General features: G+C 31.5%; 1 protein-coding gene across 1 annotated transcript in view; it reads left to right on the top strand.

Moving 5' to 3' along the window:
- The window catches only part of EYA1 (EYA transcriptional coactivator and phosphatase 1), an 87,826-nt gene that overhangs the window by 48,396 nt on the left and 20,997 nt on the right, over positions 1-18,433 (top strand). Inside the window, exon 13 of the mRNA XM_081950555.1 lies at positions 1,583-1,672. Within this exon, the coding sequence (XP_081806681.1) occupies positions 1,583-1,672 (90 nt within the window). The remainder of the gene's footprint in view (positions 1-1,582; positions 1,673-18,433) is intronic.

Genomic DNA, 18,433 nt, shown 5'->3' with positions numbered 1-18,433 from the left:
GCAAGACCGTACTTCCGGGTTTAGCGCCGAAAGGGAGCGCGCGATCCGGTGCGATCCGGCAGGAACCCACCACTGGTGTATACGTATTAGGTAAGAAAGGGATAATAGGAACAAAAAATATTTATTTGCTTGATTGATTGATGTGCCATTCATTTTGTGTAGCTTCAGGAAGTTGCATATAGCAGTTTAACAATCTGTGCCACTTGCATAGTTCCAAACAAGAGGCCTTGAAATTGCTGTATCTTAAGGCCTATTACATAAAATATGTTTCCGATATAACAATATAAATTTCCAAGTTAAGAGCTTCCAGATGAGTATTTTTGTTGGCCTACCCAGAGAAAACAACTTTTATAAAAAGGAAAAAATGCTTTACGGTGACTTCACTGATTTTCATATTTTGACAGGAACTTAGGGCATGCCTTAAAAGTAGGTGGTTTTATACATTAAGTAGACGTTTATATAAGCTGGTGCTCTGTATAATCAGAGTAACTTAGTCAGGCATCCACAAGGAAACTGTATAGTATTGACTCTTTTTTAAAGCTGTAAAAACTCTTTTGTTTTTAAGAAGCCAATTTGTTAAGGAAGTATATAGCATGCATACTTTACATTTATTTAATGTTATGTTTTGTATTTCTAGACCACCATCTCCCTTAAAGAGGGGCTCTGGGTTGCGTATAGTAAAATATCAGCATATAAAAGAGTATATAAAATTAAAGTTAAAATATTAAAGTTTTAATATTTTAATTAAAAAATTTTTAAAATTAAATGTGGTGCTACTACTTATATAATAAATGAAATACAATATATACCAGAGTATATATTTTTATAAAGATTCCATACAGAGGTGGGTTTCTAGTAGTTCAGCCCAGATCGGGTGAACCAATAGTAGCAGCGATGGGAGGCTCTACCACCCCACCCGGATGCTTCTGTGCATGCACAGAAGTGTTGCAGAGGCACGCACGCATCAGCAAACCAGTAGTAAAAAAAATTGGAAATCCACCACTGATTCCATAACAATAATATAATCCTGAACTATTACAGAGAAACAGCAATAGCATTTAGACTTATTTACAGTTCCATAGATCTTTACAGCACTGTGACCAGTTTATATAATGTCAGCATATTGCCCCCAACAATCTGGGTTTTTACTGACCTCCGAAGGATGAAACAACTGTTTGTAACTCTGGCTGTGGACAAAGTTAGCCTGTGATACTGCATTCTAACCAATGTACTACCACAGCTCCTGTCCAGATACCCATTGTTAAGAAAAATCTTTAAATATTTACCTCAACAATTATAAAATAATGAGTGGAGGAACAAAATAGAACAGAACAAAGTAGAATAGAAATACAATGGAATAAAGTTTACCTCTAGTGACCTGTTGCCTTTCCTTATCCTAGTACATGGTAATTGTTTTATTATTTATCCTTTTTTGTTTTTTGTTGTTGCATAATTTGTAATTAGAACACTGTTTTGAGCCCATATAAGTCCTCCTCCCCAAGGCAATTTAACCATAACATTTTATCTTCTTTTCTCTGATAAGTCTAATTTTTTTCCTTTTTTTCCTCTTTTCTTTTACGAGGATCCCCCTACTTCTGTTTCACTGGGACTAAGGATGGAGGAGATGATTTTCAACTTGGCAGATACGCATCTGTTCTTTAATGATTTAGAAGTAAGTAATTATTATTTGAATGGCACACCGAATTTTTTAAAGACTAAATAAGTACTATGCCATAAGAGAGGATTTACACTGGCAAAATTAGTGCTCTGGAGTCCTTCTTTATCAGTTTATTTATACTAATTTCATGGTAATCAGCTGTCTGCTTCTAGGTATAGCTAACTAATATTCAAGCCACTGTTTGTCATTGGTTCCAAGTAGCTGTCTACTGGATTCCTGGCATAGGTTGAGATAGGAACATTTCTTCTGTTCCTTGCTATTGGCATCTCTTCACAAATAATTCTTTCCCTACAATATTTACCCAGTTTGTTCCTGTGGTTCCTCTTTCTCAGATTTCTACCCAAAGGACTCAACCTATTGTGTTATCCACTTAAGGAAACTTAATCTTTATCTACTGTTATATGTATATATATTATTCCAAAAATATAAATTATCATTTGTTACTTCTGGGTTTAATGCTTATAATATCTGTTGGACATTTTAATAGTCATCATAATTTTCTTTGGTGTTATTAAGATATTAATATTTTGACTAATTTTGAAACATTAAAATACGATCATATGGTTACTGACTAAGAAAGCATGCTATCTTCCTAAAAATTACTTAAATTAAATTGCTTAGGTCATTTGCTCTAATATGAATCAGAGTGAGGAACTGTGTTGAAATTAAGTGAATTCAGTAATCTTGCATATGTTAAATGCCTTTTAGAAACTGAATTTCTGTCTTCCCCAATACTACATTATGCTATTATTTTTTGCTATGCATCTTGTGGATGGTGTTTTTGTTGTGAAATTTATTGTATTTATTACATTGGTTTATATTCAATCTCACAATTGTGAGTCTGGGCTGCTAACACAAGATTAAAATATCAACAAAACAAGAACATATTTGTTATTGATAGCATAGTAATAGCACAATGAAACCCGAGTAACTGGTTCATACCTTTATAGTTAATATGATAAATGTTTCAGGTCACAATGTTTATGTGAATAATAAAAACATAAGTAGACCTTTTGCATGAACTGTAGAAAATTCTAGCGGTTAGTTGTAATGTCAAACTTTCTAGAACCATATCAAAAGCTTAAAATCTTTTGTCTTAATACCTCCACCCCCCCCAAAAGAATGTCCCTGGTTATGAATAGTATTTCCAACTCTTGTGTTTCTTTCATTTAACAATGGAAAAACAGACTTTGGGGTATTGTCATTAACATTTCAAATACAGACAAAGTCAAATTTTGCTTCTATCATAATAAAGGCAGTGGTTTATTTAAAACTAAACCACTAAACAAGCTTGAGGAGCATTGCCAATAAGCATTAATCATCACAGTATTATTTTGTTAGAAAGTATAAATATACATTATTCTAGGCAGGCAAAAGAATCCTGAAGATTCACATACAACTTTTGTTTATCAAAGTTAATTGGCAACAATTGCCCTTTAAATATTTCCTGATGTTTCTTTTTCCCAAAATCTAACAAAATGTACCTTATTTAATAGATGAGCTGATATTACTTGAAATTAGTGTGTGCAACCACTAAATGCGGTTTCTCAAACATCTGTCCTATATTTCAATTTCATTTATGAAAGAAACTACTCAATGATATCTTAACAAGTTAACATAAAAATTATTACTTTGTATCTTAAATATGTAAAATAAACACTATTTCAAGTGTTGCCAGTATGGCAATTTCATGTTGTACACACAAGCATAAACATGTTTCAATATGAGATAACGTAACCAAGTGCATATATGAGATTCTGTGTTCTGATTATACAATACATAACTGAGTCCAAGTTTCACTGAAAGAGTATTCTATCTTGATCCTGTGCCAAATAGGCTATAGTTTTTCCTAATCAAAATGGAATATATATCCATATGTTTTTAATAGTTGCATGCCATTATAATTGACCATAAATGTCTTAATTTAATTGTTAAATGTCAACATTCCATGGATTTGGTCAGTTACACTGTGTATCAAGTGTGACTTTTAAGTTTCATTATTTTGAGCAGTAGTTCCTCACTCGACCCATAAAATTGATTTTGAAATAGGGATTGTACAAAAAGCAGTTTCTGGTATAGCATCAAGGATTATGATTCCAATTCAACGTGTCTTAACTAATGCTATGTGTCATATATCCCTTTAATTAGGATATATTACAAGGAGTATTATTCTGAGCAAAGTTTTAGCTAAGCAATATAACCTATAGATTTCACTACTTGTAATTTGGTGATAATCACTAGCTTAGCTGACTTTAGGATGAGTTCAACAGATTCATGAAAAATAGAGGTATTAGTGCTTACTGGCTAACTGTAGCTACAGCCAATAAATTCATGGTCAAGAAGAACATTAGCTACATCTTTATGTTCTGCTTAAGTATCATTGTAAAACATCTTGTTGTCTCTATGACACAGAATACTGGATTACAGAGACTTTTTATTTGATCTAGAGATTTCTTTTGTATTGTATTTCATCCCTCCCCAAAACAGGCTATCCCTATTCCATAATTTTGTACATAAATAGGTCAGAATAAATAATTTGTCTATACTATCTATCTATCTTGTGTTGAAAACAGGGGAAATGTGTGGGACTTTTTTTGCACATACTCTTTAACATAGCTTTGGAAAAACAGCACACTGTAATAAATACTGAAATTGCAGGCATGTTTTGCTAGTGAAATCATCTGTTTTATTCATGATAGGTCATAGATAGATAGATATTAGATAGATGGATTAATAGGCAAAGTGACTATATTAGAGATGTTAGTTCTAATGAAAATATATGCAGATGTTTTAAATTTGAGGATTTTATTTCTGCTTACAAGATTACCTGTGTTTCCTGCTTCTTGCTGAGCTATGATAGCACTCTTTATTAAAGTGTTTTGGCACATCTGGTCTCAGGCAGAACCAGGAAGTGTAGAGGCATGAAAAAATGTAAAACAATGGCAGGGCAGTTATCTGAGACTTTCAAATCTTTAAAAAGATTTGTTTCCCTCTGCATTGAGCTTTGAGTCTCTTTTCATTTAATCAGCAATAGATAAACCATTGTAAGTTTAGTAGTGTGATGCCTTTGGTTCTGGATCTTCCTGATTTTTGGCACCTACTTTTTCTATGAGGTAGACCAATGGTAAGGTCATAGGTTTCTTTCATTATAGATAAACTGAACATGAAACAGCAATGAATAAACACTGTAGCTCCTGTGGTGTTTTCAACAGCAGCTTATTCGCCTATCTGAAAACACTGAATTATGCATAGGCTTGCAATACAATATATTTGACCTTTTGGTTTGTTATATCTATTGGGTAAAAACAGTATCTATCCATATACATCTATGCTTGCGTCAGGTATTACCTGTACATAGCATTTTAGTTTGTATGGTATGACATGAGCTGAAATGCTTCTTGTCCTAAAAATAATTTGTTCCTTTCCTTCTTTTCTTCACTGGCCAACTTGTAAATAGTTCTAATTTGACCTCACACACAATTGGTATTATGCCGGCAGGTTTGTGGAAATTGCAAACAAACTTACTAGGTCTGCACACCTACACTTTCAAATAGTGACAGCAAGTTGTTGCAAGCATAGGGTTTTAGAGTATAATTATATAGTCTAAATTATATGCTCTAATAATTATTTCTGAAACAAAAGTATGACGCTATAGAATTGCAGCAATATCATTTTCAATTTTTTCATCTAAATGATTTTTCTGTAATGTCCTACAGGATTGAAAAAAAACAGTGTGATATCTAGGGGTTTCTACACGCCAGTGTTTATATTTTATTTATAATGGAACAGACAGATGCTGAATACATTGGCACCATAAACATTTTCTTACTGAGTTAAGTTTTAAAGTAATGTGACTTATTCCTTAAAATACTTTCTGTGTGCCTGTATGCACATGCCTTTCAGTTAATCTGAATTTCTAGCAAATGTGTAGAAAAGTCCATGCAGTTTTCTTGGCAACATTTTGGAAGTAGTTTTCCCTAGAAAACTTTCTAGGGTTCACTTAAAATTGTTTTTTAAGTGAAAGTGTATTTAAGATTAATTGAAATAGCATATACCTTTTATGTTTGATGCTCATTTTAAGGCTGAAAAAGAATTCAACAATTCTCTTAAAGTCATCCATTTAATTAGAGAATCTCAAAATGATAACATTAATACTGATTATAATTTAGGGAGAAATCATATATATTCCAACCACAAGTTTAAATTTATGGGTTTCTTATTTTTATGAACCTATTAGCATGCAAGGTAGTGTTATTGACATTAGGATTTAAATTGAAATGTCTTATTGATAAAGCTATGATTACCTTAACTGTAACTGTTTCAAATGTAGATGAAAAAATAAACAATATTGCAGTTCATGATCTAAGAAATGTTCACAATATCTGCTAACAGTAAAAAAATATTTAGCAAAGTTTATCATTAAATTACAACTGAGGCACTTGCTTATTTTCCTTAAACTGTTTATTTATTTTTCTACTATGAAAAATACATTAAATTAATCTCTGTGTTGCTTGAAAGGAATAGTGTGGTGGCTGCCATTGATATAAAAATATAATATGCATTCTGTTGCAGAAATATAAGACATTATTATTCATTTTATAATTTATTGCAAAGAAAAATATTTTCTTATTTCTTCAATTTCTCTGCCTTACAATTTTTGTTTTAAAATCCCTTTTTAGAAAAGTCTTTCTTCAAAAAGTTTCTGTAATTATCTTAAAATGCATGCTAATGCAATATAGAGTTTAGAGAGGAAATAAAATACAAATTCATCAGATTATTTGTTTAATGTTCACAAATCCTCATTTTATATTTTAATGCATAGCTTGTTAGTTTGGTTACAGCATCCTAAACAAAATAGTTTCAGAAAATAGTGACTCCTACTGACATTAGTTATTGCTATTGAGGGGTCCAACTATTTCAATATGGTTTCCTGATGCAGTCTTTTTCCTCTTTGTCTTAATCAAGTAACCTTGGTATTAAGGGAATAGTTTCATCATCATAATAGCAACTCTATTATTTCTGTGCTGAACTTTTTGAGGTTGAATTGATAAGAATTTGGAATGTAATCCATAAAGCAGTTAGGTGCCCCAGGCTGATGAAACTACTGATTCTGACATAAATATTTAACTTTCCTTAGATTAAGTGTCAGCATATTATCACAAAATTATAGCATAATACAGTATTGCTGCAGGATATAATTCTGAATCTGAGTTATGAACATTCAGGCAGCAGCCATGGCCAAAAGTGTACCTTTATCCAATTTCATTTTATGCACAAGCTTTTACCTTTTTTGTTAGAATGGCATATAAATCTCAGTGTTTTCAGTTATTACCTGAAAACCTAATTTCAAGGTGGCCAGGTGGTGCAGTTACATCATAATTGTACTGCTGCCAAGTTCTTTGCGTGGTACTGTACTTGACAGGTGTCTGAAAATTCACCTGCTCCAAAAGATTTTTCTAAGCTGTTGACAGAAACTGGATATTGGGAGCTTATAAAAGCTCCACTGAATTCAATTCATTTTCAGATCAGATAAAATGGTTCTATACAACTTTTAAAGCATTAAGCATCTTTAAAACTGAAAAAGCTAACATGTTTATTTCAAGTAAAACTGCTTGCTTCATTAAGGATTTCTTCAGGGACTTTCTTTTATATCCCATTAGTATATAGGCCACATTATTAATGATAAAGGGACAGCATTTCTGTAGATCTAATCTTGCTTTGAGCCATAAATAGTAGATTATTTTTCCTCTCACCCCAACTCCCAGAAATTTAGGGATGTACAGAAAACTCCCTTTTCAGAATCAGTTCTGGATAAATGTATTACACAGATACATTTAATACTCTACACAATTGTAAGTAAAATAAAAGGTTTATTTAAACATATTATATTTTAGAACTGCAAATTAATTCTTAATACATATCACCCACAGATGGTATTCAGCAACTTCTGACCAGTTCTCAAGAACCGGTAGCGGAAATTTTGAGTAGTTCGGAGAACTGGTAAATACCACCTCTGATTGGCCCCACCCCATCCATTCTCTGCCTCCTGAGTCCCAGCTGATCTGAAGAAATGGGGATTTTGCAGTTACCTTCCCCTGGAGTGGGGACGGAATGGTGATTTTATAGTGTTCTTCCCCTGAAGTGCAGTGGGAGTGGAGATTTTACAGTATCCTTCCCCTGCAATGCCCACCAAGCCATCCACATCCACCAAGCCATGCCCATAGAACCGGTAGTAAAAAAAATTTAAATCCCACTACTGATATCGCCCTAATGATATTATTTGAATTGTTTTCTCTTTTCTGATCTCCAGTGGCAAACTATAAATCTGTAAAAATCCTACTTTACCCTGAAATATTTATTAATTTTGTCCTTTCCATTACCATTACCCCCATTAGATAATAATACTATTGCTATTTTATTACTAGACGTTAAGCTATACTGAACATTTTAATGAAAAAGTCAAGCAAACTTTTGAAAAGTAAATGTAAAAGTAGAGGAAATAACTTAGCATTCACCACAAATGGTGACAAAAAAAGGATATGGATATGGTGATATTATCAGTCAAATGCTGACTTTGCAAGTCAAACGATAAAAGACATAGTATTTACATGATCATATAGTTAGGCTCCTGTCCTCCATAATGATTCTGAGATCTTAAAACATTTTTAAATCGGCAAGCCTGAACTAAACATATCATTATAATGCTTTAAAAAATCATCAAGCACAAATGATCCAGTAATAAAATCCAGAAACCAAAAGGAGTATTTAATTTCCCTTCTTAGGTCAAATGTTCTTCTAGAGATGGTTCTGGATGTGTGTACAACCTTTTGTTTAAATTTACCCTATGATTATATGTCCCGAGTGGACTCTTAATAAATGGTCAAAAGTCACAATCCTTTCATTACCTTAAAAGATAATAAAGATAAGGGAGGGGGGAATCCAATCTGAACATCTGGTTGGCTCTCTGATAAACCATAATAATAAAGCTAATAAAGATAAGTCTACTGAAGTTTTCCAATAGATAATTATTGTTTGTTGTTGCAAAAAAATGAAAAATTAAGTTTTTCTATAGTTTACAATTATGAGGCCTTCAAAAATATATGCTTGGTTGCACGATCTTGTCAATTTGTATGAATTTTCTTAGTGCAAATTGAAATGAAATTACTTTAAATAGTATGTTATAGCTTTCCCAATTACATTTTTTTCAATTTATATTATCTCTATAATTCTTACAATATTTTCTAGTTTGTCAGTAACCATCTTAAATCACATTGCTTCCTGCAAAAGTTGTTATTTTTCTAACCTGGAACTATTGTTAACATAAAATGAGATTACACAAATTGTTATGGTATAACTAAAACTTGCTCAGAAGAATGGCATTCTTCCAAGATTGTTATTTTGGTCATTTTAATGTGTGAAACATTAAAATCCTGGAATCAGATACTATTTAGTATTATAATTATTCACCCATTTCAGCAGGCCCTAGTATTCAGTACATTCATGTAAATACAGTTTCTCTGGGATTGTTATTTGTATATGAATATTCCCACAGTTGGAAGAATAACTTAAATGGGATGTTCATTTTTTCACGTCACTATGAATATGCATGATTTTATGTGGATTTTAGATGGCAGTAAATGAAAAACATCTGTTCAAAGCTTAGATTAATGACCTAGAAACAAAATAATGTTCACTGTAAAAATAAATTGTTTTGCCTTTCAAGTCATTACAAAATAATTATGGTGTGAGATACCACATTTTGGGTTCTACTGTATCATGTTTTCTCTTAAGAACAGCATTATAATTCTGAAAATTGATTATTTATAACACTCAATGTTTTCATTCCTAAATCCAATGTGTTAAAACAAGGAATGAAAGTTTTCTTAAATGCTAGTTTTCATAGTCTGCCATCACTTAAAAAATGCTGATATTATTGCATATGTACTCATTTTTGGCAATGTTATAACTAGGTACCGATAAGCATGATTAGTTCCTTTGGACTATGTGCTTTTACATTACAATATTCGTAAAGATTACAAATTTAGAAAATATAAAGAGGCAGCGAAAGGTTAACAGAGATAGGTCTAAAATGCATATTTTTACATAGAAACAATGCATATTAAAATGATGGAAAATATAGATTTTTTTTAAAAAAAGACGTGAGGTTTGTAAAATAATTTGATGGATATTTACTGTAAACATGAGTGATTTGTTCTTATCCTTAATGGATCATAATCCATTTTATAAGATTAATAAAACAACTTCTGTCCTTTACAATCTGAAAGCTGCAACATAAAAGGAAAAGAATAGAAAGGAGGATCAAAGAACAGACTACGGTACTGGTTCTTAAAGACTTTTGTTTGTAGGATAAATTGGCTTCCTTACAGCTGTTCCTATTCTGGATATGGTGGAAAAAGTGTCCACAATGCATTTTCAGCTAGGCAGGCAAGATTTTTTACAGTCCATTTGAATGAAGGGATAATTGCAAGTCTGAAGTCCCACACAGCCTCCTCCCACCAAAGCCCTTACCTGACTCTGACTAGCAGAGATTTGTATGGTGACATTAGCATAATAATGAAAGAGGTAGATAAGTAATTATTTGTTCTGTATTCCCAGAAGACAGTAACGCTAGAAAGAAACAGCTATACAAGGACTACTATATAAAGCTACCATAGTTAATAGTGGCTCATAAGCACACAAAAGTCTAGTAATCAAGGAGATGCTACTGCCTGGACTTGTTATCTGATAGTCACATTGATCAGATTTAGCAGCAGTTTGCTTTTGATCTATCAATGTTGCTGAATAAGGTAATCTAGGTAAACATCTACAGTTTTATGAACAGTAAGTAGACAGACACCAGGATAAATTATTAGATCTGAGTCAATTACTTGATGTTGCCAGATTTCAACTACATATTTCAAGGCAACAGAATGAAGAGGGGAGGAACTTGAGTAGGAATCAGTATTCTCAGGACAAATTACTGCAAGGTGTTTAATATTTGTGGTGGGAATTTCTATTTCATTCAATTTTTACATCAGAATGTTTAGAAGTGTTATAAAGGAACATTCTCAAGAGCAAGAACAAAATGATTAAAACCTTTTACTAGCTACAATTAAATCTGCATTTTATAATAGTATGAAGGTGGATTAGAGGCAGAGTTTTGTAACTATGCCTGTTTATTCAGAGGTCCCTTTGTGTCTGTATTTTTCTAATTTTTAAGTGTCCTAAGATTAAATATACATTGCTTTATATGAAAAACTTTTACAAGAGGATTTAAAATAATAATGCATCCAACTTATTTATATATTTTAAAATATGTTAACATTGAAAGAAGGGTTGAAATATTGTGGCCTTAGTTTCTTAAAAGCAAATTCTACAGACATCTTAATGGCTGTCCAATTTAGTGCCATTCAAAATTATGATGTAACTGAAAAAGTAACTTTCCAACTTGTCCATGCACTTACTGTTACTGAAGTGTCCCTGCAGTCATATGTTTAAGATTCAGGTGTTTCACAACCAGCAGACATTGATTATCATTGCAGCATCTCATGGTCATGTGGTTGTCATCGGCATGCTTCACAGCCAGCTTCCCACAGGCAGACAATGGAGAAGCCAGTAAAATGCAAGTTGCATTCATGTGACGCCTTACTTAATGACCTATGATGACTCACTTAATGACCATGGAAGTGAGGCTATAAGTCTGTTGTAATCACATAAAGTCTCAACGACATCTTCATTTATCAACAGGTTTCCTAATCCCAATTATGGTTATTAAACGAAGACATGATTTTATCCTGCTTAGTTTCCCAGCATTGCATCTAGGATAATTCTTACTATATGGTTGTCCACAAAGTAGCATCTTCTCTGTGACCTGCTAAGGACTTTGTAATCTGTATTTTGCAATTATACTAAATGTAGGAATTGTATAGAATTAAAGAATGTGCACTCTGAAATATTGTTACCTGTAATTAAAACTCTGTTAGCTATTTTCTTTCCAATTTATACTCCTTTTGATCTTGTAAAAAATAAACCATGTGATGGTTAATACTACCATGTTTTCCCAAAAATAAGACCAGGTCTTATTTTCTTTTGACCCCCTAAATAAGCACTTGACCTTATTTTTTGAGACGTCTTATTATTTTTGAGGTGCAGGAGGCGGCAAGCGTGGTCACCTCATGGCTGCTGTTGTATTGCAATATTTTCATGGAGGGCTTATTTTTGGGGAGGGCTTATTTTAGCACATGCGCTCAAAAGCCTAATTGGGATTATTATCCAGCAAAGTCTTATTTTTGGGAAAACAGGGTATTATGTATATTATTTTGAGATACATTTTATTCAGTGTGATTATTTATTCAGATTAGAATATATAATATTTTTATCAATATCTGTTTACATTGAGAAAAAATATATTTATTGTGTAGAAGAAATTGGAGAGGCTATTTTTAATGTTGTTGCATTTGATTTTTTTCCCTTGGACCTTTTCACTGAAAAAATATTCTTTTGAAAGGTATGTTTGTGCAAATTGTATAATTTGGCTTTTTGTGGGTAATAAAAAACATGTGAATTCTGATTCACAATTTAAGCCTATTGTTAAAACAAGCTACAAATACCACTGCTAAGAGTTAAAGAAGTACCTGGAATATTGATCAATACAGTGGAAGTATTCACACTCACTGCTGAAGTACAATTCTAAAGAATTATGGAAGACCAGGAATGGTCATCCTACTGGAGTTCCATTGGGCCTACTTGGGATCTTTGACTAGTGAGTAAAGCAAATCTTACAAACACAGACATTTGTCAGAATTGTCTTTTGAGGCATCTTTGTTTTTTGTCTTAGAATAAAAATAAAAGGGCAAGAATCATTATTTCTGACTTTGGTATATTTTTGCGCCACACATCACAATGAACATGGATCTGGAACATGGATCATGGACATCTGGCTTGTTGGCAGTGTCTACTAACAGGAGGAGCTAAACTGTATTGATAGACTGCTATGTTTCAGAATGCCCTCATTGTTACATAAGCATGACTAATTCTTATTTACCAGTGCATTTTAATTTTTCTTTTTGTGCATATAGTTTTCTTATTTGAGCAGATTAATTTTTACTACAGAAAATTCATAAAAATATTAGGTTCATATTTAATATATAGTATAAATAAATTAGGTTTCTAAGTGATAATCTAAATATCTTCTATATTATATGAAGAAATTATGTTCGCAAGTGTACACATTCAGATTTTAGAAGCAGAAAATCAAGCATTTTCCTGTATTTTAATTTCCTCTCTCAGAATTTTCACCTTAGTCTTTGTCCTCACTGTATTTTTATTATCATTTTTATTTTGAAGGAATTAAAGTTGTATAACTTCATTCCATTTTTGTTAAAGGAAATTCTTCAAGGTCAATTTTAATTCTTCACTGTTAATCCACAAATTGTCAAATTCAGTGAATTGGATTTCAAGAGTTCTCTTTGTTCTCTATATCTGTGTCTATCCCACAGGTAATCTGTACCTTTTCTCTACTCTGAACAGAATAATTATTGTGGGAAAATGACTGCAAAATACAGACCAGACAAAGATGACAGGTTCACCAATAGTAGTTCCTTTTTCACATGGTTTTATGTTGTATTTTAAAAAGATTACGCAGGTTATGCAGTTCACAACATATCTTAAGCTTTTATTGTTCTCAACTGAGAGACAATGAGCACAGGTCTGAAAAAAAAAGATAATGGGTTTTTTCTGATATTTTTTCCCCACATCAGCATTATGGTTGCATATGAAGATATATACTTTTTTCAAATTTATGTTTTATGACTTTATAAGAACTGAAGTTTTCACTTTTGCTTATTGTTCGAACTTGCACATACAGATAATCCTTGATTTATGACTGTAATTGGGATTAGAATTATCATCATAAATGTCTTGAAACACAAGGCCCCACATGACCAGACCCAATGTTATGACAGTTTTTAAACAAATATGGACGTAAATCCAAATCCATTCTCTCAAATTCCAATTTTGTTGGAAACCAGCAAAAAATATTGCAGATCATGATTGTGGGATGTTGCAACCAGTCATAACTGTGAGCTGGTTGTTAAGCACCTCAAAGAGAGTCATATGACTATGGGGAAGAGGGCAGCATGACATTTTACAATGTTTGGAAATCTTATGGGCCACTATAAACAACCAGTTATAAGGCAGGAACTACCTTACATATAAATATATAAAAGGTGCAATAAACTACATTTAATTCTTACAAAAATAACCATCTAGAAAAGTATATTAATAATAGCACACTTTTGATATGTAATTAATATTTAATATCATGAAAATAGAAACCAAATTTTTGTAATAATTCTTTATGTATGAAAATAATAATAGCTACAGTATGTTGGCCATGAGAAAAAGAGCCCAGAATGGCTATAATTGCAATTCAATGTTAATATTCTATTTAGAAAGAAATTTTAAATCCTCATTGTAAGATAATATTAAATAGAGACACATTCCTTCTCACTTACATAATTTAGCAAAGCAGCTGAAATAATTTCTAATCTTGTTCATATGATTGTCTATGTTGATATCTCTCCTAGTTTCCACAAGGGATCTATGTTAGGTACTATAGAAATACATTAATTCTAAGCACTGGAATTTATATCTGCAAAATGTGAGAAGAGAAATGTTAAAATGTTAATTTTCGAACAACCTTTGAAACAGCTTTTAGCTGCAGTTCCAGAACATGGGACTGACCATTAGAACAAATGGTACCCAAACTGAATTGGATATTTCAATTATAAAAGTAAATAATAGATGTAATCCATCTGCTTATTTTTTAAAAACTTTCAAGAACTCTTTAGGATTTACTAACTTGCAACCATTTTGTAAAATTTGAGTCAGTTTTAGGCAGAACTTCATACATAGTGGCAGCTCTGAACGCTTTAAAAAGTGGGGTTATTGATCCAGTGATATTGTTTATCTGGCCATTTTGCAAAGACAAATATGACTTCATTTTTTATTTAGAAATATGTACCTTTGTATTTTGATAACTTGTGGATTCTTTAGCTAGCTCACCAAGATTGAAGAATCAAAATTAAAAGGTATTAATCCTGAGCATAGAAGTTTTATTATGAATCTATTATGAACACAAAAATCTACTCATTACACATTTTTTTCATTCCAATATTATAATTTTGGATATTTACTGCTGCTGTTAAACTATTGGAAATGAAAAATCCTTGTCAAACTACTGCATTTTATCAAGATATCTATGGATGGATCCACATCTGTCTTCTGCCCACCACTACCAACAATACATGTTGCTCAAGTGCAAATTAAATATGGATTTTATGTCCAGACTAATAAATATAGAACTATAGCCTAAAAGTAGTGTGTTAAGGGTATTGTGCAAATTACAAATCTATGCACTTGAGTATTTGAAAATTGATTCAGTGTTATCCTTGTGTGAATATTCCTGTTCTTTTTCTAGTATGAAGAAAAATGTATTCTTCAAAATACTATCAATTACTGGTGTTTCAATCAATAGACATTATACAAATTTGAATGTGCTTTCTGAAACAGAAAGAGTTTTTGTCAGATGAAAACCCCATGCAATTTAGAAAGCAAATATTAACAACAAAATACATATCTGTAGGTTTACACCTTTCAAATGGGTCAGTAGGTAAGACAACAAGGAAAAAGAAAAACTGGAAAGAAATGGAATAAACTCTACTCATTTCACATACCTGCTATTGTTTCAATTGGAAACAATCAATTTACTTTAGTAGGTTTGAGAAATGATTATGACATTGGAAACAAAATGTAGCTCTTTCTTTGAAATGGTTGTTTGAATTTAAGTGAAATGTGTATTCTGAATTTAAGGCTCATTCTTTGAAATATGTGTTCTGAATTTAAGGTGCTGGGATTTAATTTGGTTTTTTGTTTACTAAGCAGAGATTTTTGCAGATATGTAACTTTTGCCGTTTTAAACATTTTGTTCTCACACATACTTGGACCAAATTTCTCTACTGTTCGTTCAATAGAGAAAAATGAAACAGGAGGATAATTGCATAATGACAGATAGGAGGGGAACAGAGAATCCACTGATCATTTCCTATGAGTTGGCCAAACTCCAGCAAGTCTCAAAGGACACTGTGATGTGTAAAGGATAGAGGAAAAGAGCTAGTTTTGATGGAGCATTTCCCTGTCAGCTCGTTTTACTTTGTAAAGCAAATCACTGAAACAATTAGTTGACAGCATGGTGTTAGTTTTCTCATGGTAAATTAGGAAGATTAAGCAAACACAAGACTGCATTTTAACTATGATCAGCATGTTTGGATCTGTAGTCTGTAATGATTTCCAATTCTCAGAAGTGGTTCCATTGGTGGTAATATTCGTATTATCCTTTTTAATCAAGTATAGAGGTATTTAGTGACTTTCTATGTCCTTCATTTCATTTTGCCTGAGAATGTCTTTGCTTTACATTTATTTTATGTATCTATTTGAAGCACATGTGTATCATTTAATCAAATCAGATAACATGATTTTGGAAGTTGCAAGATTTTTTTGTTGTATTACTTTTCCTAGTATAATGAAGTACAGTGAAGAATAAAATAGAGTTTGTAATCCTGTGTCACTAGACATTTGAAGAACATATAAATTAATAAAATGATGTAAATATATGTACCATATGATCCTACTTCATGAGAAAGTCAGCTATGAAATTCCACTTCCTATTTTGTATTTAGTTATATATTTATAAGCAAATATTGAGATAATGTTTAGCTTTTATTTTAAATTTGTAAAAATGTAAACTAATTGTTTTGTATAGTTAGTTAGATTCTTGCAAAAGTAAGTCACAGTTTTTCCTATCTGAAGATGTTTTAGTCTTCCCTTCATTCTGTGTAACATAATTTAGAGATAAATACTATCTACTAATTACTAAGGAACCAAATGTTCATGAAGGAAATATGGTTTCTGGAGACCAACATACATGCACTTATCACTTGCTTATTGACACATTTTGTATTTACTTTTGCAAAATGTGGTCCTTTCTAATTTGGGCCTTCTTTCAGAATCTTCATCTTTTCTTTTACTAATTCAGTGACTTCAGTTTCTCACATCAATTAGTAGTATCTTTTATTCATTTAAATTTGTTTCCAACAGTGTTCACAAAGTGTTCCTGTATCAGTTTTGGATACTTTCTATCTCTTATTGTAGTTTAGTTTTAGGGGACTGTAATAGCTTATTGACATTTAACAAATTATAGTTAAATTATAGACTTGGCATACTCTATTGACATTCCAATAAAGGAGAATATTTGTAGCTCAAGGTTGAAATGAGGGATCCTTGTATTGAAATAGTTTAAATTCAGAATATTGATTTTAAAAAAATACATAAAAACAAGAAATAATGGTATTTCTACAAAAGTTTCACACTTTTCTTAGATATTATTTTTTTCTATGTTTAGAATTCTAGATAGAGTCTAAGACTTTTATGTTAAAAGTAGCTATTTGCTTTAGTTATAAATATACACATAACCTTATTGTTATTTAATTCCTTTTACAAATGTGTTTGGTAATTTAAAATGCATCAGAACTTTCTAAAAGCCTTTGAAATTGTCAGTCAGTCAATTTCTAAAAGTATACTGATGAAAATAAAAGGATTGTCTAGTTGTCAGCCTGTGAATTTGATTTGAATCAAATCTCAGTTGTCCCAGTTTAGCAAATTAAGGTTTGCAAAAGTTAAGTCTTGAAATCTATTGAAAGTGAAAATTGTACTTAATCTAGGTACTGAACAATACTACAAATTCCTCTTTCTATTTAAATAATAATAATCCAAGCACAGGATATTTAGAAAAAAAATACAATAGATTAATGAAGATTTAAATGGATTCTGTCAGTTCAATTTCTTGTGCAATTATTTCTGTATTTATTTATTCATCATTCTCAGAGTAAAAGAAGCTTTGTTTCCTTTTCTACCTGTCTTTTGTAGTGGATTCTAAACATTGATCCTGCTGACTAATTTTCCTGCTTTGATTTTTACTTTTATCTTCTTAATTGAGAATGGCTTCCCTTTACATTTTCTCCCCTTTTCTGTCACAATCATTCTTCTTTCGGCCTTTTTATGTATGTTTGTTTTGAATTGTTTTCCCTATTATTTCTTTTCCATCAAGATAACTCTCTTACCCAAAGCAGTGCTCCAATAATGTTTGCTTTTTTTTAACACCTCAAATTTAGTCAAAGAACGTTTCTAAAAATCTCACACTCATTACTAGCAAATAGTGGAATAGATATTGCCTAGAATTTTAGGTATACTTTTAAAATCTAGCTAGCTAGCTAGCTAGTATAGATAGTTAGATAGATATCATCTAGTTGACCTGGAATATTTTCATTACTATTATAATAGGGCCTAGAAAAGTTTAGTAGTTTAGTAGCAGACCTCCCTAAGCAGCCAAAAAAAATAAGCTATTTGTAACTTGACCCTAAGGAATATATTTGCTGTGATTAGTTTTAAATTTAGTTTCACTCATTGTTTTTAAAAAAGATAAGAACTATAATAGCATTATCAATAATTTAAACAACAGAATGACTATTATAATAAAGATTATAATATAATACTAATATAATATAACTATCTTTTAAAATAGCAATTCTCTTTTTTTAAAGCTATTTTTTAAATTTCTGTGAGAAAGGAAGAGAAGAAGAAAAATCAACTGAATCAACTGGACTCAACTGTTCTTGAGTCACCTTTCTTCTTTCATTT

Source organism: Natrix helvetica (assembly GCF_964273705.1).
Source record: "Natrix helvetica genome assembly, chromosome: 4".
Lineage (NCBI taxonomy): Eukaryota > Metazoa > Chordata > Lepidosauria > Squamata > Natricidae > Natrix > Natrix helvetica.
Note: the sequence above shows the minus strand (reverse complement) of the source record. Positions and strands in the feature narration are given on the sequence as shown.